We start from the raw sequence: 23266 nt of genomic DNA, 5'->3' as shown, positions 1-23266 counted from the left end.
AACGATTATGCAACGATATCAAGATTAGAGGAAGGAAATGTTCAAGGACGTCGTGTTTAATACGAGATATTTAGAGATTTCGATTCATAGATTCGAGACGGCGTAGTTTTAAAACTGATATCTCGGTAAGTCTAGATTTTTCTTTTTCGATACCATAAGATTACAGAAAAGTGTATCTTTTGCGCTAATTAATTTCAGTTGATCATGAAGTTGAAGATTTCAAGAATAATTTTATTTAAAGCTATTGATATTATAAATTTTTGATTTAACATGTACAAAAATTTCAATACTATAAACGAAAAAAATCTCTTATAATGAATTAATTATACACTTGCCGAATAAAATTAGTTTTGAATAAAAAAAAAGACCTTACATGATTGCCCACACACATGAATATAAATAAAATTAATTAAAAAAATGATATGCGACTTGTCATATAAAAACTTGCCTATAAAGTCTCGATGCAAATGTCATCCAAAATGTATCCAGATGAAAAACGCTGATATTTTCGGAATAATTAGTCGAAATATAAGAATTATCCAGCTTTTATCGTCTTTTTTCTCTATCGAAGATTCATGCAAAACACCGAAACATCGCGGCATCGAGAGCAAAAGTATCGATGCGATATCGCTGGCTATCCCTACCAGAGAGATTTCTGGGTGGTGGATGCTCGCGAATGGCCGACCCCCGTCGTTGTTTCTGTCAATCAAGCGCGCTGTCAATCGCCATCGGAATACGAGAAAATCATGTAAATGTTCGTCGGGAGCCGTGACGAGACGTGCGCGAAGACGATCTGACGTGTGGCGGTCCCCGGTGAAACACGCGTCGGAGACGGGAGTCGCGTGCAGCACGCAACACGCGGTTGTCACCGCGGACGATCCGGGGGCACGGGGGGGGGGAGACTCACGCCGCGAGAAGCTGATCCGCGGGTATTTTTCGTCGGGAATAACCGAGAGTGGGATATCGAGGGCGCGAGGGCGAAATAAAGCGGGCGATACGGAATATTGTCATCGCCTGAAATACGTCCGGGGATCACGGAAACGATCGACGGGCGTGTTCACCGCACGGTGATGCCATCGCCGCGAATTTATTTCCTCGTCGCGCGATTCGTTCGGCTCTCGTTCTAATGGGTCGCGCTGATGCGACACGAGGGTGACACGCAGAGCTGAGAGCGCAGCGCGAGAAAGGAGAGACGGAGAAACTTTCCCCCTTAACACAGTCGTTTCTCCTCTGGAAGAAACGCTGCTTTCCACAGAGACACAGAGATTAAAAATTCCGCTGTAAAACGCACAGAGCCAGTTGTGTTCCTCAGGGGAAGTCGTAGTCTTGTACGTGTTTACTGTCATTGTGTCAGAGCAATATTTGTAAATATGGTCTTTCCAAGTTCTCAATAGAATGTATAAAGTTGTCCTTCACACATATAAATGAACTTGAAATAATTCAGATAAGTGTATACACAGAGGGGATTCGAAACTTATCTTGAGTAATCATTGAAAGATTATATCTCACCTACCTGCTCATCAAGATATATTGAACAATTTTTCTTAACCATGATAAATACAGTTAGGAAAATCATACAGTTAGGAATCTCAGAAAAAGCAAAAAAGAAGACTGCGTAAATTATAATGAATTAATCTTTAAATATTGTTAGTTGTAAAAGTAGAACAATGGATATTGACATTGCAGACTTAGTTATGGAGGATAGCATGAGTGTAAAATCCATGGAATCAGTGGCGACAAGCGATGAATATGAATTTGTGAATGAAAAAGGTACCAGCAAGCAGCAACAGGCTCTCTTAGAGCCACCTATGTTAAAAATCGCCAATAACGGTAATTTGGAGGATTTACAAAATAATCTCCGCGAGGTATGTGTAAATTTATCAGAGAGATAATCTATATCTTAATAGACTGTAATTCTAGATCCATGCCAGATAAATGCTAAATTATATTTTACATACCTATATCTCCTTTGTAGATTTTAACAGAGGACTCAAAGATGGAGAGTAGTGAATTTAGAATGACAGGTGGTGGACAACAAAATCAGGAAAAAACAAAGAGAGTAGGCCATAGCAAATTTTATGAAGTTAGTCCTTGCGTTGTTGCACCAGAGAAGCAGGATATTATGAAACCTGAAGATTATCTTGAGGAAGGTAAAAAAAAATTTATATATATATATATAAGGATATTTACTGCAAAAATGTATATGAACATGATATAAGAATGATAAATTTCCAATTTAAATATTTTTGTTTATGATCCAGAATTAAATACATTACCACATGTTCAACAAGAATGTACTATTTTCAATGGTGTTACTTATCTGGGAGCAGCTGCAATAAATGCGCCAAAATCAGAGTGTGAAATACAACGCAACATGAGTATATTAAATGCAGAGCAATCTTTGAATTTAGGAATAAAAGTTTCCGTCTCAGTACCCAGTAGTTCGCAAGGTTCAGTTATGTAAGTATACTTATATCTATAACAAGTATGTGAAAAATCAGGTTAACATAATTACTTGGATGATATAATAAATTAATTTATACTCGAATTTTTCAGTTTATACGATGCCGCGACACAACAAGCTATTGCACGTTACGAAGTACAACGCATTTTATTTTATGCACGTGGTGAGAATACTGGTTCATGCTCGGCATGCTTTGCTTTCACGTGGTCACACGGTGACACTTTAGAATCTGCCATTTATCAATGCCATGTTTTTCGCTGTGACATACCCGAAGCGGTACGTTTTTATCTTATAATCGTAGATATATATAAAAGATTATACCTTCTTATAGTTTCTCTTTTTTATATTTTATTCAAATTAATTATACACTCGCGTATATAGTTGCGCATAAATGCAAACATAAGATAAATATATATAAATCATAATAGTATTATTTACAACTAATATTTGTTAATATCTTGTGGTCATTATATAATGTTAATATATATATATAAGATAATATATAATTTTATTCTTTTAATTATTTTATTTAGGTTGGACAAGTATCAGCCTGCTTTTCAAAAGCGTTTCACAGAATACCACGTTCAATGACGAGTTCATTAACAGGTAGTGACTTCAATGGTTTTAATGCTGGTAGTGAAAAAGTTAATTCTAGAGTATTCATCTTTGAAGTCACTATGGAAATAAAAGAGGAAGATGGAAAGGGTACTTATAGCACAGTCCCTAAAGATAGAAATTGTTTCAAATTAAGAAGTAATGTGGCAAAGCAAGTTTGTTTGAGCATCCAGCAAGTGTCCAGTAAAGAAGGTGGCATTACGCTTGAGGTTGAAAGATGTTTTGGAGTACTTGTTAGCCCTGGGCGAAATGTTAAGCATAGCGATATGCGACTACTCGAGATGGTAAAAAGAGATTCACACCAGCAAGTTAATTTTATGTCTATAATCAGCTCAGATGTTCGCAATATTACAACAATTTTACAGCAAGTTAATACTGGACCAATAATGCAAGACAAACAGTGCTATAATATCTGTGGACGTTGGGATCCTGCGGATCCTGCTTTGGAAACTCTCAATATAGAAACTCCCAGAGAGGGCAAAATTTTCATGACTGTCGCCGTTGATCTCGTTATAAGAGATATTCGAGAACCAGTAAGATTTGTGATAGAAACACCAGTCAAAGTGTTTCCACAAAATGAGAGATTTTGGTATTTTAACAAGAGAAATCTCGTGCAACAATTTTATCTCAATTCCAAAGAGGTAAGCTATTTATTTTATATTCTTAGGAAAAATTATTTATCACTAAAAATATTTATCACTTGATAAATATTTATCTACTTGTTTACACATATTGATAGTTATTATTTTCCACAATTACATATATTAATTTCTTTTGTAACAGGTAATTTCTGGGGATGGTACAGAAATACATTACGAAGTACAAAGTATAGAAACATCTGGTGAATTAGATAGAAACAGATTAAATTTGGCTCTGAATCTGGCATCTTTAATCAGATCACCCTCTTTGACAAGTATTGACACACTTACACCTAAGGAAGAAATAGATTCAGGTAATAAATTAAATTCCAGAAAAAATTGACTTGCTAATTTAATAATATAAAATATATTTGCTAATATTTCAATATGTGTAGATGGAGATGAACCCATGTTAAGCGGCACAGGCGAAGTTTCCAAAGACTGCTCAGCAGATGAATTGGCAAGCTGGGCTGAAGTTTTAGATAGCTGGCAAGTTAACGAACAACGTCCAAAACTTCTTATAAAACTCACAAAACAAGGAATTCCTGAAGCTTTACGCGGCGAAGTTTGGCAACGTTTGAGTAATTGTGACAATTCGCAAGAAATGATGGACAAATACAGGATGTTGATTACAAAAGTGAGTAATTACCTTTCAAATAATAAAAAATATTTAGTACTCTTTCTTTGCAACATGACAAATTTTAATAATAAATATATAGGAAAGCAGCTGTGAGAGTGTGATTTTAAGAGATATTAATAGGACATTTCCGGCCCATGACTTCTTTAAAGAAACAGGTGGTTTAGGTCAAGATTCTTTATACAGAATAAGTAAAGCATATGCCGTTCATGATGAAGAAGTTGGATATTGTCAAGGTCTTAGTTTCTTAGTTGCTAGTCTGTTATTGCATGTAAGTAATTGTTATAAAGTTTTATAAATAATTGTGAATAATAATACAGTTTTCTACAAATAATATATTGTAACAATGTGGAATATTTATAGACTAAAATAAATTCAGATATTTCTTTTATAGATGCCCGAGGAACAAGCGTTTTGTGTTCTTGTTAAATTAATGTATGACTATGGTCTGCGAGATTTATACAAAGATAGATTTGACAACCTTTACATGCGATTTTATCAATTAAATCGTTTGATAGAAGTAAGTTGATAAGTTAGTTGATAAATTCATTACGTTTGTTTCATAATAAATTATGCTAGTGAACTCATGATACATTTTTTTTGCAATTGACTTTTAGGATCAATTACCGGAACTTTATAAGCACTTCTGTGATCGCGGCGTAGAAACGCACATGTTCGCCGCACAATGGTTTCTAACTCTCTTTACTGCTAGATTTCCATTATATCTTGTCTTTCATATCTTGGATGTATTTCTTTTGCAAGGACTTGACACATTATTCCAAGTTGCGCTTGCTTTATTGATGGTAAGCTGTTATAAGCAGACTTTATAAAATTATTATTTATAATAGTATAATATATAAACTATTATGAATCAATTAAGTTGATATAAAACTCTAATTTTCTTATATTTTTAACTTATAACTTTTATATATATATATATATATATATATATATATATATATATATATATATATGTATATGTATGTAGAAAAAGTAATGAAGTAATTTGATATTTTTAGCTGTGTAAAAAGGAGTTATTACAATTAGATTTTGAAAGTATATTGAAGTACTTTCGGGTGCATTTACCAAAACGTTGCCGAAACGAAGAAGTGGCACGCTACGTTATGAAGTTAGCTTGTTCAGTAACGTTAAAGAAGTTGAAGAAATATGAAGCAGAATTTATGACATTGAAAGGTAATTTCATATTCTACGTTTGAGCTGCACACACAACTCCCGGTTTACCTTTAAACCCGATGTCCATCATTTCACTAGAGGACATATACCATGTACATGCATGTATGGTTGAGTGATTATTGCCTGTTGGTTGTGAATTTTTTTTAATTTTTTATTTTTTTATGGGTAACAGCTTCAGGCACAAACATTATATTCATATATATGTACCATTTAAAGATTAAAAGTAAAATATCTTTGCACATATCAAGGCGATTATTGCTCATGAAATTATACATAAAACATGAGTTCTTCGGCTGTGCTACAAGACATATAATATAATAAAATATTTTTTTATTTGTAATAGAGCTTGGAGCTCCTTTTTTTAGATTAAAAAAATCAAACATAGTCTAATCAAATAAATAAATAAATATATATATATATATATGTATATATATAATTAATATATTATTATATTAAATAAAAAAAGATATTTATAAGATAACATCACATGCGTGTATATATTTAACATGATTATACTTTTTTAATCAAAGTATTAAATATGCTTCTAGTCTGAAAAGAATATAGCTAATCCATAATTTAGTAAATAGTATTAATAAATATTTTATAATAACCTTTATACATATACACAGCTCTCTATAAAATAGTTTAAAAATGCAAAATGGACATTTCACAATTATTTTATGATCAGGTGATGGTTTCACTTGTCTGTATTTTTTTTTAAATCGTTGCAATGTGGTGAAAGATACATCATCAATTATATTCTCAAAATAAAAAGTTTATTGAAAAAAGGAGAGAAAAAAAAGAGAATGTGGAATTGTTTTTCCTTTCTTGGACGACACTATATGATTTAAATCCTTAAAATATAATAAGATTTAAACTTACATATTATATATATACATGTATGTGTATGTGTATTATGTATGTATATATCATAATATATTGAACTTTTATTTCATTATATTTTTTAATCTAAAATTCAAGAGTTTCTCACAATTCTAATTTATATCTCTATTTATATAAATTTTAATTTATATATGTAATATTTAATTTATATATGTACAAATAATCTTATTACAAATATATAAATCTGTTTACTCTATCCATTTATCATAGAATAATAGTTCGCGATTCATGATGCAAAACGCAATTATTCAATGCATCTGCTAATATACTATGTGTGCAACATAATCTTTTAATTGATAAATCAAACGATTTAATTAATTGATTTATCAATTAAAAGATTGTTATTAATCGCTTAATGTTCGTTTGTCGAATTATTGCATACATAGTCTACTGTTATCTTCATTAATATTTTATTATGAAACTTATAAATTTTATTAAAAATGTATAAACACACATTCTCTAATGATATTATAAAATCTGCTTAAATGCATACAAGTGAAATTACATAAAAATATTAAAACCGTCTATAATGATTTATATTACACCTTTTAAATTTCATTGATTAAATGACGAAATTGATCAAAATATTATAATTTTCATGATACAAAATTATCAAATTACAGAATTGTCACGTTGTATTTTTTTATGCTTCTATGACAAAATATGTATCTTAGTGCGTGCTGTGAACATATAATATATTAATATTGTGTGTTAGACAGGAAGATTTCATGTGTCAAGTTTTCGTTTTAAAGTTTAATTTTTTTGTGAAATATTTATTTTTCGAAGAAGTTTCTAAAAAAAATTGATCTTACGTTTGTTATTCAAGCCCATGCTTATCAGCTATAGCGCTTGTGTATACGATCTTGTATTGCTTTTTATTTATAGATTATTTATTATTGCTTATAGAAAATAAATCGTCTCAGAATATTCTAATTTTAGTTTTGTGAATTACCTATTTTATCCAATGATATCCTACTCCTATATCTAATAAACGTCTGCACCTCCTCTATCTTTGTATGTTTTTTCTTGCTATATATTTGGGTATGCATGGGCGCAAATGATATTGTCTCAGCCACTTGTTTTGTGCTGTACTAATTATACTTCCTTCACATCTATAGAAGTAGTGTAGTGTTATAATATATCCACAACAGCGTTAAATGAGTACAAAAAAAAATAACACAATTAACAAAAAAATAAAATAAAATAGAGTAAAACAAAATGTTTTCAAAATATTTTTTTATAATTAAGGGAATTATATAATGTAGATTATATATAAATATGTAGACTATGTGTGTGTGTGTGTGAAGTTATTATCTATGCATATTGATCCTATACGAAGTTGTTGAAGTGTGTAAATTGATAAGCAGTAATATAATTATCAGCTGACTAATCAGACAGGAATTTTCATATGTGCTAACATATTGAAGATATAGATTTTATATGTATATATATTGAATTGAATTTTAAAATTTGGATCTACAGATTTAGAAATTATAGCGTATACATGAAAAATTTTTTAAAAATTAAAAAAAATTTTTTTTTAAATTTTATCAAAAAATATAAAGAATTATTATTATCATACACAGAATATAATTTACAATAATTACAGTAATGTTTCTTTTGGCTTTTTTTAATTATATACAAAAAATAAAGTTACAAGGATATTTTTAGACACAAATTACTTTTACAATATTCTAATATATCAAATATTGTATTATTGATAAGTATTTCGATTGTCAGTTATTGTTGCTTGTCAAGGAGAGATATAAGATAAAGATATCCAATATCAGCTGCCAGCAGTTTAAATTTGATCATAACGCATTCTTTACAGCAGTATATAGTAAAATCGGCTGCTCGTGCTAACGAGATATCGTGTATCTGTCAGTACGTTCCGGACTATCTGTTTTCAACAAATCAGTCGTGCAAACATGAGCTGTGCAACGAAAGAACAAATGAGAAGTAAAAGTAATAAGCGTGTTTATGTAATGTTCAGGTGTCCAGTGTTCGAAAATTGTTTCGCATTACGTTTACCTGCGTATATCAAATATAAGATAAAGAAATAATACGTACTTAAAAAGATATGTTTATGATATATATATGAGGCACATCGAAAAGGACACCTGAGGCAAACAAAATGAACAGAATATAAACAGAAATGATATAAAATTGTCAAAAAATTCATGCAAGAATAAAGTCATATTTAAAGAATAATTATAATGTAATAATTGTAAGATGTAGTTATACATTCGTGAGGATGATTTTGGGAATTTATAATTATAATAAGATGAAAAATTGAAAAAAATCCACAGTTATAATCTGCATATTTTGAAAATTTTCTCTAAAAAAATTATGTTTGTTATTTGTATAGAGGCACAAGAAAATGCTGACGAGTACAGTAATGAGGTGGAACAATTGCGCGGTACAGTGGCCAGAAATGAAGAGGAGAAGCAAAGATTGGAAGCGGAACTGTTGCAAATTAAAGAGATGTTACAACGTGAGGTGACTCGGGCAGACGCCGAAAGTCGTAGAAGCAACGTCATTATAGCCGAGTACAAGCAGGTATTTGTATAAAACATTATTATATCCACGCAATTTCAAATTTTACATAGAACTGCAAGAGACGCGTATTTTTATTGTTTCAGATCTGTCAGCGTTTGGAGGACGATTACAATGCGGCAAAGACAACGTTAAGCGAATTACGAGTACGTGATTTAATTTGCGCGATTAATGTTGTGTATCAAGTATTGCGTATAGAAATAAAATAATTGATACTGTTTCAGGCGAAGGTTTCAAAATGCGAAAAATGCAGAACATGTATAATGGACTCGTCAAATATCTTAGCGGATATCGCGCATCCCTTGGAGAATCGTATAGATCCTATGCTTCATAGAGTACAGGAAAGGGTGCGCGAATTAGAGCTGGAATTAGCGCAGACCAAGTTGGCTCACGTCGAGGCCGAATGTCGAAATCAGGTGACGGGAATATAAATATATAGTATATATACATATATATTTTTACGTAATACTAATTTTTCGAAGTCGCAAGATACAGAAAATCTTAATACGAATCGCTTTTTGTCAACAGGATCTGACGCATCAATTGCACGCTACTGCCTCCGAACTGCAAGCCGCACGAAACAGCTGGCCGTGGTTCAGTAAAACCTTATCCAGCATAAAGGAAGCAGCAAACAAGAGGGAGGTCCTGGGAGCACCGACTGCGCTGAGAGATCTGAGACGCGATAGCGCACCCGGAGGCGATTTGCACCACCTGATACATTCTCGAGGCCGCGACACGCGGGACAGTCTCAAGGAAGTAGTGTGTGATGCAGTAAGTATTTCCTTAAAGTAGAAAGAATAATTTTTATAGCAAAATTAAAATATTTAAAATAAGAGCACAATATTTACAAAGTATAGTCGCATGAATGAGGAACTCTTTTTATATGTATTATTCAAGTTTTAAGAAGATATTTTATAGAAATAATCGTCGATGTTTTATTCATGTTGCAATTTTAATATTCTTCCTTCCCTTCTCTTTTTGCATGAATGATATTTCATATCCTATTCATTAAGTTTTTACTAATATTTTTGCCACGCAGACAAAATGCCAATAGAAGAGGAAGAATACGTACATTTTGGAGTCAAATGTATCAGGCACAAATACGTGAACACGACGTATATTCGTAATTACATGTGTACGACTTAATCTGTTCAGTCGATGATGTAATTCTTTGTCACACTCTTCGCCATATCTCGCACGTCAAAGTGCTTTTCATCAGGCAGCCCAATTCATATATTATTAATTATTATATGTTAAAATTTTGTTACATTTTTGTTCTTTAAAAGTAGACTAATTTCTGTGATCCTTTTGTTTCAATACTCTACGAGTATAAAAACGCTTATGTTAATATTATTTTATTTCATTTTTTCTTTTTATTTAGCATATATAAAGCCGTACGTGAGCTCTCTATGCTTGATAAAAATATAAAAAAAATTACATATATAATATCACGCTATTATACGCGGGTTACTAACAATCAATTTACCGCCAAAAGAATCACATTACGTACGCAAACATACGGTAAATTATTTATAATATTAAAAAATACAAAATAAGTAATATATGCCGCGTTTTGTATGAACTAGTCTAAGAATGAAAGGGAGACAATGTAGAAACCTTTACTGTGTATATATACAATGCATTCAAGTAACACAGATGCGTGATTGCAGATATATACAGTATAAATCAAGATTTCGCGTTAAACAACAACCAAGATTTGTTTCGTTTATTTTTTTCGCTAATTAATTTTACCCGGATTAACGTAACATTCCAAAATAGTGTGGATGCGTTTTCTTCCATTACTGATTTTTTTATTATTAAGTCAGCTATTTTCTGCAATGATTTCAGTTCTACTGACGAAGTGACGATAATATATACGTATAATTATGACACTTTAATTGATTCACAATTAGTGTTAGATTTGATATTTAAAGAGATTTCACTTTGCTTTAGTTTTATATTATTTTCGTTACCGATAAACGTGTGCGAAGCGTATTAGTATTTTATCACTCGTTCCATAAGGAGACATTAATTATACAAATATAGCAAAATAGATTAATGCATGTAAAAAAATACAAATAGATGCGAGATACTCAGAAATTTTAGTTGCAACTTGCATTTTGTTTTGATAAAATCTGTAGCAAGAGACAAACACTATTAAAAGCCATAGATTTTGTGGCATTAAGGCACTACTTAAAAGCGCAATTCTATCAAATATATGTAATTTTGTCTAGTATCATAAGTGTATTTCAATAATAAATTTGTTATATACTCCTATAGCATTCTTGACTATCAAACTTAGCTTTGTAACTCGTGCTGTTCAAATATAGTATATATTTATTTATACATATTTGCACTTAAAAAATAAACTGTTATGCAAATATTACTAAAATTTTCCGTATATTATAATTATAACAAGCATATTCATTTGTGCCATTAAGTTGTATGTCAGAGTTTATTTGAAGCACCGATTCATGTTTATTTAATTTCGCGATTAAAAGAAGAATTTATTAAAATGATAAAATGAGGGAATAATGTGTACACGATTGCAAGCAAAGTTTATGGTCACGTTTGACTTGTGTTCTAGCGAATAATCAGTTATATCATCCAAAAAATGAAAGATTTTATTTCTGTAAATATTAAAAACAGTCGAAATGGTCTATTAACAGAATTATGTAAAATTGTAGGCTAACTTCATGCATAAACCATATACATACACATTGTATACCCTGTAATTTCATTCCACTATTATTGAAAGGAAGATATCACACGTTTCCATGTAAAATATTTAATATTAAGGAGTTCGTAACTTTTATGCCATACAATATGTACATGCTTTTCTGTATTAGGTCAAAATATATTGAGGACATTATATCTATTCAGATTTTATATCGATTTTATTTGCCCAAAGCACAATTGCGAACATAATTATATGCAGTCTCAGTCTTAGGGATAGGAAGTTTTAAGGAAATTATAGTCAAACAATCACAAAATAACTAAATATTCATAACATATCACACATTTGTGATAATAATGTATCAGATATCACATATATATATATGTTACTCTTATCAAAACTTAACATATCTATGAACTTTCGTAAATTACATTAAGAGCTAAAATACTACATTGGAAACTTGATTATATTGACATTTCGTAAAGAATTAATGGAAACTTCGTAGAACCGTAAGAAAATATATATATACATATATATATGTATGTATATGTATGTCGATATGTAATGTATATATATGTTAAAAGATCAAAATATCTGATATTTTGACTATTAACAAGAATGTTTGATTTTTCAATGAAATAGAGAAGCTGACATTTCCAGATACTTATAAAGCTGCAATTTAAAAATCTTCTTGCAGTCTGTTCCTTAAGTCTGTGAAAAATGACTAACATAAAACAACAATATTTGGTTTATAATATAAAAATAGAAATTATAAATTATACTTGGTAACATGGGAAAAATACATATTTTTACTTGGTAATCAGATTTGCCTTAACGGTACATAAAATATTACATAGGTTTAAAATTATCAAATAATGCTATGTATATAAAAATAAAAAATTTGCTATTAGAATAAAATAAAAATTTATTGTTTACTTATATCAAATATTCTATTCTAAAATGTAAATTTTTTTATCAGATATCAAATGTAATCAAGAATGTTCTCCAATATATATAATTTTATCTTCCAAGCTTATAGATTTCCAAGTCTGCAGACTTTGTTGGGAACATCAAAGAATGATATGTACGATTGTAATACCTTAATTATATCACACGCATCACATCCTTTTCGCCCCAGCAAGAAAAGTATTTTATTTTTTGTGTCATTTCCATTTCATATGTCGCTCTCATTCTCGGACGAACTGCTATCAAAACCTTCGTCACGACCCATGTAATTAGCATCATCTAGTAATATAAATATTGTAAATATATCTTTCCCCCGTGCAAACAGTGCAAAGATAAGAAAGACTTAGTTACCTGCTACTTCATCTTCGGGGTTCCTCAAATTTTGTCTATCAAAATCAAGTGGATTTTCCATGTCCAATAATCTCAATAACCATATAGGAAATCCGTTTTGCATTACGTAAATATCGTTTTCATTCTCGAGATCATTTTCCAATACATCGATTAATGGTTGCAAGTTTTCAATATCATTAGCATCCACAGCCATCATATTGTTACCCTCATCATCCCTGTTATTGTTTGCCAAATCACCATTTTCTACCTCGATTGGTTCCAAAATGCCGAGTCTTGGCGCTTCTGCAACGCTCGGTGATTCAGAATCTGGTATATGATCTTGACCTATACTGGACAAATCATATTCTGGTGTTATATCTTGCACGGATGCTGAATTTGGATATCCAGAATCCATAATTTCGGGAGACCAACTGTTTGGAGGGGTTTCAAATGGAGAAACTGATTTAGCTTCAATATTTACTAATCCAATGATATTCGATGTATTTACATCTTTGCTTGTACCAACAATTTCATCATTTTTTTTTAATACTGCAAATTGACCATTATTTGCATCTTTATTACTGTTACTAGATACAAGTTTATCATTTTCTAAAACACTAGTATTTTTGGCACATTCAGTTGAAGAGTATTCGCTATTGTTCTGCGATTTCAAACTCGACAATTCTTTAGGCGGATTTAAGCTCTTTTCTCTTACATTCGACTGTGCGAAATTGTTAATCACATTTTCTTGATGCAGCTTTGTACCATTATCATTTGTTTTTGTTAATGTACAACACATGTTTTCTTCTTTGTTAATGTTCTCATTGTTCAATGACAAGCTGTGGTGTGCATCTACATTTTGTATATCATCCGCGAAATCGGATTCATGATTGATTACAACGTTCTTTTCTATAAATTTTTCATCAATATCTTGCATTGATTCTTTGGTAGATTCTTTATTCTCTAAATACAAATGTTGCTGTGCGTTATTGCTAATGAGACACAAGTCTGTATTATTTTTTGAAGAATTGGTAATATCATCACTTAAAGAACTAGCGCATAATTTAACTGTTTCTGTAGAAGTACTGCTACTAGATTTCTGACTAATATCTTTTAATGAACTACTATCATCAGTATCCAATACAGTTTTCTTAATTGTTTCTTCTATAGATGATAAGATGTTCCTATTTACTACAGGCATTAGTTCTTTCAATTCGTGACAGCTTTGTTCAACGATATTGGTAGATATTTTTGTAGGACCTTTAGGTGAACTTGTAAATCTTGGTTGATTATTAACACTACTACTACAAACTTTTAATGGTACCATATCTGTCATATCATTATTTTCACAAACTTGATTCTTAACTAAACTCACTTGTTCAAAATTACAACTATTGTTTACCTTAGGATAACTTGAGAATCTATGTTTTGAAGAATTTATTTTACTTTTCTGTATCAATGTACAATCCTTTTCCAGAGAACTTTTTTTAAATGGCAAGGAAAGAATGTCCTCTGCAATAGATTCATCTACATCCATATTTGTCATTTCAGATTGGTGAAAAGTATCGTTTAATGAAATTTGATGCAATTTATCGCACGATCTGTTTTGATAATTAGTGCTATAATTATGCAAAGAATTATTCGATTCAGAACTGAAGAAAAGTAGTTCTGGCGATGTCGATGAACGCGAGACAGACATATATGGTTGGAAATTGAACATTTTTTGTACTTGTAATTCTGAAGTTGTTAAATTTATATCACTATTTTGTGACAAAACTGATTTTATTGTTGTATTGTCGGCTGATGAGTCTTTTAATATTAAATTACTGTCATTGGATATTGTCGAGGATGTGTCGAAAACTGACGGCACATCGGCATTAATCATTTTAGCTTCGCCATCTATTTCTATCTCATTTAAAGAAAGAGAAGTTGAATTACTTGGAAGTTCTCGTTCAGTATATACTAAAGATTCTGTAATATTGCTATTCTTTGAGTGCCTAATAACATCATTGTTGCTGGTTACATGTGATGTTTCAGGTGGGTGATATTCTGATAAGAAATTTTCACCATCAAATAAATAACTATTTTCTTGAATAATAGAACGATTTTCAGGTATAATAATGCTGAGTTGTTCATTCCAGTTTTCAATATATGAATTTCGTTCAGTTAAACCTTGTTCATCTGCACTTGCAAATATCTTACTTACTGATTCATCGTCATAGTTGAATTCTTTTATATTTTCTTCATTTATCGAATCAGTATTATCCATATGAAAATTTTCATCTTCAGCTTCATAATCAGAAGACCAACAATCAACTTTTATTATTGGTCCATCTTTTCCATCTTTGATAATCCAATTTGCATCTATTAGGATTTTTCTCAATGTTTCTATTGTTACATTGAAATTTTTTTCTTGCAAATAAGGTAATATATCACTTAGAATTACTTCATCTGGATTTTCCTGAATGAAGGCTAATTTGGTGATATGATACGTTGCTTCATGCAATAATTTCTCTTCATCAGAACGAGTGTCAACATATACAGGATAATCATATCTAGCCACTGTCTTAAATAATCCATCTACTCCTATTATTTTATTGCATTCTTCTATTAATGATTGTTGGTGAAATACTGCCATTTGTGTGCATCCACCTAAGTCTTCAGTGCCTGCAGGTCCTTTACAAATTTCATGAAATGTCACAACATAAGATGGATATCTCGCCACAATGTCTTGTGCCCTGTTGATGAAATAATAGTGAACATTTCATTTTTTATAAGTTTCACAAAATCCAAATAAGCTTTATTTACCACTCTTGAAATTGTTTCCTTGTCCATTCAAATTTATGGTCTGGATGTCTGTAGCCTGAGAAGTTTGGAAATAATACATTGAAATCTGCATTTGGGGTAGTTACTATTGCTACTTTTGGCATAATGTATTCAAAAATATTAGAGGGCAGGTCCATTAATGTCTCTGGATACAAATGCTCGATTCTAGAATTTTAAGAAACAGAAATATTTTTATATAAAATAAGAAAGTTATATATTTTAATATCTTTTAATATCAAATAAAAGCACAATTAAGATAAAATAAGTCTATAAAATCTGTATGTTATCTTAATTCAATACAACATACAATTCAATGCAAATTACAGCATCCGCTTGTTCCAATTTTCGATCATTATGTGTTACGCTTCCTTCACATAATTCAATGACAAGTGGCGTTTGTCGACAACATACATATTCCATGAGATATGGCTCAGCTTTTCTTTTGTTATATTCTAAAATTTCCCTATCAATGTCAACGCAAAGTATCTCTTCCACTCCTTGTATATTTTTTAAATAACGTAATAAACTCATTTGCGAGCATCCAAAATCGACAACCTATCAACAAATATTCAAAATTACAGTTATTATCTAAGAAAAGATAGTGAAATTAATACACACTAAAAGTCACTTTTCATATTTTGTTTACCAAATGATGAATGTTAGTGATCCATTATAGCAAACTTTATTCTTAAATCAAATAATTTAATGATAAGTAAAAAAAATTTGTGCAATCATATTAACAATTATATGTCCTTCAGATTTCATATCTATAACTATATATTTGTATATGATAATGAATTAATACCTTTCGTATTTTTCCGCTGTACACGGGATCATTAAGTATGTTTTGCACGGCGTTGTATCTTTGTACATACGCCGGCGGTTTGAATTTCATCTGCTCTGCCTCGTGACAGTTCGACGCCAGAGATTTCTCATCGTCGTCGTACGAGTTATCGCTGAACATTTCGTAGGTTTGCTGGCTGAACGAAGATTTTTCCGACCCTTTCGCGGCATCGCACAAGCTTCTCAGCCTCTTGATGCGATAGTTCTTATATATATATTGACCGAGCAAATAAAACACGTGAAACAGCACGATAATCATGTCTGTGTAAGATTGTGTAAGATATCTTTTTGCAATTTTTTCCCACTGCACCACAAATTCACATCGCTTTCTGCGCGAACGTACGTGCAACCGACATGGACCATGGATCCCGCAGCGTGGCCAGTGATACACAATCTCACCGGCGCGACCTTCGTGCGCATGTTAGAGATGATCAGGGATGTCACTGCGCACGTAACCGATCTTTACAGCTCGTGCTTTTAGACACAGAGGGAAACGGAGAGTTCTTGGATCTATATAAATTTTCTATTGTTTGTTGTCAATATTTGCGTTAAAAGAATGTTAAACGATATATTGAATACTACTAATCTTACATATAAAGTGTCTCAATAATAAGGAATTAAACTTTAAAAATTAATTTACTTTTTTTATTAGTATTATTTTCAGTTAAAATATTATATAAATAAACGATGTTTTGAAAATAAATTCAAAACATGTAGAAAAAACTATTGTTTTTTTAATAATTTTTGGAACAAATAAATAAATAATATGAATATATATTATTTCTTCTATATTTAATTGATAGAATGCATTAAGAAAATTCGAAAAACATTGTATATATTTTAAAAAAATAATATTAATTAAAATATTTATTTTTTACATACTAATATATTTGGAAGTATCAATATTTAGAAGAACATAAACAGTATTTAAAATTTTTCTTTTTTCCCCTCAGTGTATACATGTTGAGGCTACTAATGGCTAATTTGGTTTTATTACTCATAATTATTAAAATATTGTTTAAGAAACAATTAAAAAAAATAAATATTAAGAAAACATTTTTAAAGGATTTAAAAATGATTTTTCGGGAAGAACTTTATGTGAAAAGATTTTTTTAAGAATTTTCTGAATTGTGTGCTTTTTTTAAAAATATAGTATAAATGAGGATTTTCATGATATATCGTATGTGTATCCATGAAATCCAAGCCACAGAAGTATTGAGTAAAATTTAAAAATAAGCGGGAATTGACGAAGAATAGTGGACCAATCAAAACTGCATATTTCATGTCGTAATTCTTAAACTATAAAATCTCTAGAAATGAATCTCCTGAAAATTTTGAAGTGTTCAATTAACCAATTAAAACAAAGGAATTTTTGCTATTTTCGTTCCAATTGGTCGAAATTAAATGAAATTTTAATCAAACTAAATGCATTCAGTTGTATAAAAGGAGAGTGTGATGTTCTTCGTTACATTATATATCAAAGTTCAGGAATTTTAAATAGGAGAAATTTTATACGAAGATAGAGAGAAGACTGAGGCCGGTATTCATAGTCCGATCTTATATTTAAGATTGTCTTAAGTCTGGTCCGAGATTGACTTAAGACCTCATTCAACCAATCAAATGGCTGCGTAGCATTTCAAGCTCGAACTTAAGACGATCTCAAATATAAGATCGGACTATGAATACCGGCCTGAGAGATGTTATGGCCCGCTTTTAGGTGATCCCTGGAAGCGATACTCCCTCTGTGGACATAAAAACGTGAACATGAACTACAAAGCCAATGTCCATGAATGTTCTCAGAGGGTAACATATATGTCTCTCTGATAATATAAATAATATAAATAAAAATATAAATAATTTAATTAATAATAATTTATTATATAAAAATATTAGTATGTTCTCTCTTTCCACGCTATTATTTATTTATTTATTTATGTGTGTTCTTTTTCTTCTCAACATCATTTATTTATTATTTATTTATTTATTTGTTTATTTATTTAGCTCACTCTAAGTCAGTCTTCTAAAATGCAAAACTAAATATTATAGAATTTGACTTTGAAAATAAAATAATCGAATAAATTCAAATAATTAGCATAACGAAAAGTTACGTGATAAGTTATTTAATAAATAATCAATTTTAATTAATTAATGAAAATACTTCTATAATTTAATATTCCGCGTTAGCGTATATTTTATAATATATAAAATATTTCGGCAACGAATTATCAATAACACCGTGTTCGACTTTGATAAACAGTATCGCGCTATTGTTAATACGTTACACGGCTTTATTATCATTCGCACAATACCTTGAGCAATAAAGTAGTGACGTTTCATATATTATCAAATTCTTCCTTTACATAGTCGACCCTGGCGATATAAACAGTACCGCGGTAATGTTCTTGACTTACGATCATTCGCTCAGTGGCTCTTGAGCAGTGAAGTAGTGATGTGAGACGTTTCATATATTATCAAATTCTTTCTCTAAACACAATTGCAAGTGCAACGAGGAACTTTTCGTGAATAAGTGTAAGTGCAACGAGGATTAAAGTGCCACGAGAAAAGAGCAAAGGAAGCAAAAGAAAAAAGGAGGTTTTGGAAGTGGATGGATCAATAAGATATGATGTAAGTCATTAATATAAATTATTTATCACATTCATTATTTATTATATTGTTGCGTCTCCGCGTCCCGTCTCGCTGAATGTATTCGTCACCCGTTGAATTCTTTCGAAGAAGATCGTTTTCGCGCGCGTTGTCAAGATATTGTTATAAACAACGACTGTCAGAGAGTCTAAGCCCAGCTGTCAAGTTGTGCGGACGCGCGTCTATTTGTGATCCGTTTTACGATTATTCTGAATTCTTGTATGTTACTCGCGATTTATTAAAATTCTTGTGCACCTTAAATCGCGTTATTATTTACGAGTGCACGAGCGTCAGCGTGTTATGTATTTTGCCGATTGTGTCGCGCGCATTCGATATATACCGCGTTCCGCGGACGCAACAATATATAAATTATTTATCAATAATATATATATTCAAAATATACATATTTCTCGTTTCGTTTTATTTCTTTGATTGTGATTTAATAGTGATTTTAAATTGTAACATATATAATACATATACTTATAAAAAATATTCCATTTTATTTTAAAATAATTAAAACATTTATAAAATTTTTTATTAATTAATATTTTCAGATACTTTTATAAAACATTTCAAATTAATATATTTATTTAAATATTTCATATATAAAAAAATAGAAATTTTTTTATTTATCATATTTTTAAAAGTTTATATCTAAGAAATATAAATTATTTTGTAATTACGCAATTTATAATATTAAAATATATCTATTTAAAAGTAAAAATGTAAAAATTAATTGTGCGCAATAATTAGGTTTAAAATCAATTATTTTGAACATTGCTTTGTATAATAGATGTTCTCTTATCCTTTATATTTTTATTTATCGTTTTTATTTGCGAATTTAAATTTATGTACTATATTACAAAATAAATTTTAAATTATGTATTATATTATATATAAAATTATATATAATACAACCCTCCCATGGGGTACACCTTGTCGCGGTGGGAGGGCTTAGTACTTGGATGGTGCCTTGAGGTTTATCTTAAATTTTTCTATTTATGATAAATCTTAAGGTGCTTGAATGGGAAGCTAAGTACCCTTTCGCGTCGTCGGTGCCGTCAACGTGCCGTGGACGGCAAGCGCTTCGTTACCGCGTTTTCGCGTTGTAGTATTCTCGCGTCGTCGCGTTTTCGCGGAACTTTTGGACTTTTCATATAAAATCCCAATTTCACTTATTGTCACGAGTCTCTACTTTCGATGCCAACTAACTGGGATGTTACGAGTTTGCACACGTTGCTATGCAACGTACACTCTTGCTTCGTGCTTCGTCAAGTGATTCGGCCCGAATTAGTTAGAACTCGATCGATTGCTCGGAATGGTCGTCAATGGGTCCCTTCTCTTTGCTCGTCTACAGCCACACGCACTGCGTGTGTTAACCCTGTCGAGGAGTCGAGTGGATTCCCCTAGGCACGATTTTCGCTCGGTAAAAGGGGTTGCCTCCCCATTTTCTAAATTGCTGAATGTTAGCATTTAGAAAATGTGGGTATCCTCTTCTTTTGCCGTCTACTAGCCTGGTGTAGCATATAGCAACCGCGGGAGGCATAATATGTCCGGGCGGAGCACCTGAAATCGTGCTTAGCGGGTCCAGGTTCGATACGAGATAGGATAATTATGCGCGAAAAAGAGTTGGTGAACTTCATTTTCCTCTATTTCCGTCAATCGTTTCGTCTTCTTTCCGGTTTGGGCTTAGTCCTTGCTCGTTGTATCGTTGCAATCCCGACCGGTTGACTCGAAGTTGATTCTCGTAAGTGAAATGGGATTTTCGCTCGTACCGAAGCCGGGAGTGCCGTCTAATGTATAGGTATACATATTAAGTATATACATCGCGCGATCAAATATAAAATTTTTAATCGCATCCAAATAGTGCGGAAATCGTTAAGTATCGCGCGTAAAATAGCGAAAATAGCGATATAAAAATATCGCTCGTGAGTGCGGGAGTGCCGTTGAAAGTATCGCGCGTCAACAACATGAGAGGAGGAGGAGGCCTGGGAGAGGCATCAGGCACCTGTGAAGCAACTCTATGGTAAATAAATTATCGCTTATATATAATTATTTATTAATTGCGTACGCGCGATTTAAATTAAGTAATTAATCGTGTAATTTGATTTTTTATTTACATGACTTAAACAAGAGAAAAAGAGAGAAATTTTTACATAAAAACTGTAATTTAAAAGTTTCTACGTTCGAATAGCTTTTAATAGAATTACTAAATTATTACTTATTAGTAGTTTTTTTCAAAATTTATAAAATTGTTTATCTGCTTATTATTTATGTGCGTCGGATATAAAATTAAATGCATATAATAATAATTTTTTGATCGTGACTACAATTTGAATCTTCTTTGTATGTTACAGACCAACAAACTATTGTCAGAGGAGGAAGAGGCCTGGAGGAGGCATCTTGCATCGGCGAAGCAACCTGATGGTGAATATTTATTATTTGTATATTAATTATTATAAATCGTACGCATAATAATTCGTTCTTTTAATTTAAAGGAATTAGAGAGAAAGAATTTTATAAATATAAAAATTTCTATTTACAAAATAATTTCAAAATATATAAAATCTTCCCATATGTGTTTATATCTGCTTATTATTTTACACAACGGATATGAAATTCCGCACAATAATAATTTTTTGAAATATTGATTGTATTTTGAACTTTGTTATAAATGAATTTTATATTTGTATGTTACACGTAGTTTTAACGACAACGTAGTTTCGATAACGACAACTCCGCTGCTGCACATCAATGCCACGGTGAGTGACGAAAACTTTTATTTAATTTTAAGGTAACGGTAGAGATTGTAGATAAATCCGTTGCCTTAAAATGGATGAGCTAGGATAGATTAAATAACTTTTAATAAATTCGTTCGAAATGTATTGCATTCATCGCGAAAATATATTGTAGTATTTTAATTATAAAGAAAGAAGGTCGAGAAAAGATCATTTTTGTATACATTATATCTAATTTATTGAAAAGAACATTAAAAATTTTATCAATTACATCTGATGCTAATTTATTCTTATAACGCGTATTTATCTTATTCACTTATCTTATTCTAATATCTTATTCTTATAGCTCATCCATTATAGAATTTGTTGTAGATATTGTTTTTAAACTTAATGTAAAGCCAAATGATTAATTAATGAAATAACTTGTAATATGATGTGTTATACACATATTAATTTTATATTTTATTATAAATTATGCATTACTATAAAAATTTATTAATTATATATATTATTATAATATCAATCAATTTTTATTGATAACTTGTACAGAAAATTTTTATATTATAAAAATTTTATATATTATACTAGGCTGCTAACAACTAAAGTCAGGATAACCATTTACAATTGGGCAGGATACATATACAGATTAGATTAATGTATACATATTGTGTCATTTCATTTTGCCGGCATTTATTAAAATAAATATAAACTGCAACGAGATAAAAATAAATAATATAAGCAGTTATAAAATATTAAAATATAGTATTAAAATAAATATACAAGCAATAATTATATAAATTACAATTGCATCTTTCGAGAGTGACAGTGTTACGTTAAATTCTGTGATACCCGGCATAAATTCTGCCGAATTATAAATGGTTGCTTTTGTTTTATATTTTACCATATGAAATATGGCCGTGTTAGCACTCTAATACAATATATAGAAATTTGTAATTTGGCTTTATTTCAGTTTAAAAAATGAAATTGAAATTATTTTTAAAAATGCTTTAAAAATAAAATCTAAATTATTAAAATTATTTTTTTCAGGAATATTAAGAAAATTGTACATAATTATTAGTGTTTAAGAAATATCATGAATACATTCTTATGCAAATTACACCAAAAATTACATAATAATAATACACGAAAAATTATCCAAAATATACGTATAATGATTATATAATAGTAATTCATTAAATTAACATATTTGATTCTATAGTATATATTTTTGAAATA

The 23266-nt window shown here is 30.5% G+C and overlaps 3 protein-coding genes and 1 long non-coding RNA gene across 9 annotated transcripts in view; 2 read left to right on the top strand and 2 right to left on the bottom strand.

Annotated features, from left to right (window-relative positions):
- LOC145972488 (early estrogen-induced gene 1 protein) overlaps positions 1-853 on the bottom strand; it is a 66903-nt gene extending 66050 nt beyond the window's left edge. The window contains exon 1 of one of the 3 annotated variants that reach the window (XM_083101157.1): positions 449-853. The gene's annotated coding sequence lies outside the window, so the exon portion shown is untranslated. The remainder of the gene's footprint in view (positions 1-448) is intronic. The other 2 variants (XM_083101163.1, XM_083101159.1) reach the window with 2 other exon arrangements.
- On the top strand, positions 647-11885 carry Gapcena (GTPase activating protein and centrosome-associated). Of its 3 annotated transcripts, none has more exons than XM_083101155.1 (18): positions 647-1328; positions 1445-1615; positions 1687-1865; positions 1976-2150; positions 2262-2460; positions 2557-2740; positions 2998-3720; positions 3863-4031; positions 4113-4354; positions 4437-4625; positions 4749-4874; positions 4972-5157; positions 5374-5548; positions 8820-9010; positions 9094-9153; positions 9232-9423; positions 9536-9778; positions 10047-11885. In XM_083101155.1, exons 3-18 carry the CDS (start codon positions 1695-1697, stop codon positions 10059-10061), a joined length of 3240 nt encoding a protein of 1079 aa, XP_082957281.1. In that variant the 5' UTR covers positions 647-1328; positions 1445-1615; positions 1687-1694; the 3' UTR covers positions 10062-11885. The 3 variants fall into 3 exon arrangements, with proteins under 3 accessions (XP_082957281.1, XP_082957280.1, XP_082957282.1); XM_083101156.1 differs by lacking the exon at positions 1445-1615 and having other exon boundaries at positions 648-1328; positions 2998-3363; positions 3445-3720; XM_083101154.1 differs by lacking the exon at positions 1445-1615.
- On the bottom strand, positions 11886-17145 carry Hen1 (Hen1 methyltransferase). Of its 2 annotated transcripts, XR_014439180.1 has the most exons (6): positions 16612-17145; positions 16114-16361; positions 15789-15971; positions 13002-15718; positions 12784-12929; positions 11886-12395 (listed from the first exon to the last, which is right to left on the bottom strand). XR_014439180.1 is itself a non-coding variant. In XM_083101153.1 (5 exons), the coding sequence occupies exons 1-5, from the start codon at positions 16906-16908 to the stop codon at positions 12859-12861; spliced, it is 3516 nt and encodes a 1171-aa protein (XP_082957279.1). In that variant the 5' UTR covers positions 16909-17145; the 3' UTR covers positions 12410-12858. The 2 variants fall into 2 exon arrangements, 1 of the variants encoding a protein (XP_082957279.1); XM_083101153.1 differs by lacking the exon at positions 11886-12395 and having other exon boundaries at positions 12410-12929.
- Positions 17146-20711: 3566 nt separating this feature from the next.
- Positions 20712-23266, top strand: LOC145972250 (uncharacterized). The gene is made up of 4 exons (XR_014439111.1): positions 20712-21318; positions 21650-21719; positions 21997-22054; positions 23078-23266. It is a non-coding gene; the product is annotated as an uncharacterized LOC145972250 (long non-coding RNA).

The sequence above is a fragment of the Camponotus vicinus genome, unplaced genomic scaffold, assembly GCF_025532165.1.
Source record: "Camponotus vicinus isolate PSW18456_S1 unplaced genomic scaffold, iyCamVici1.0 SCAF_5, whole genome shotgun sequence".
Lineage (NCBI taxonomy): Eukaryota > Metazoa > Arthropoda > Insecta > Hymenoptera > Formicidae > Camponotus > Camponotus vicinus.
Note: the sequence above shows the minus strand (reverse complement) of the source record. Positions and strands in the feature narration are given on the sequence as shown.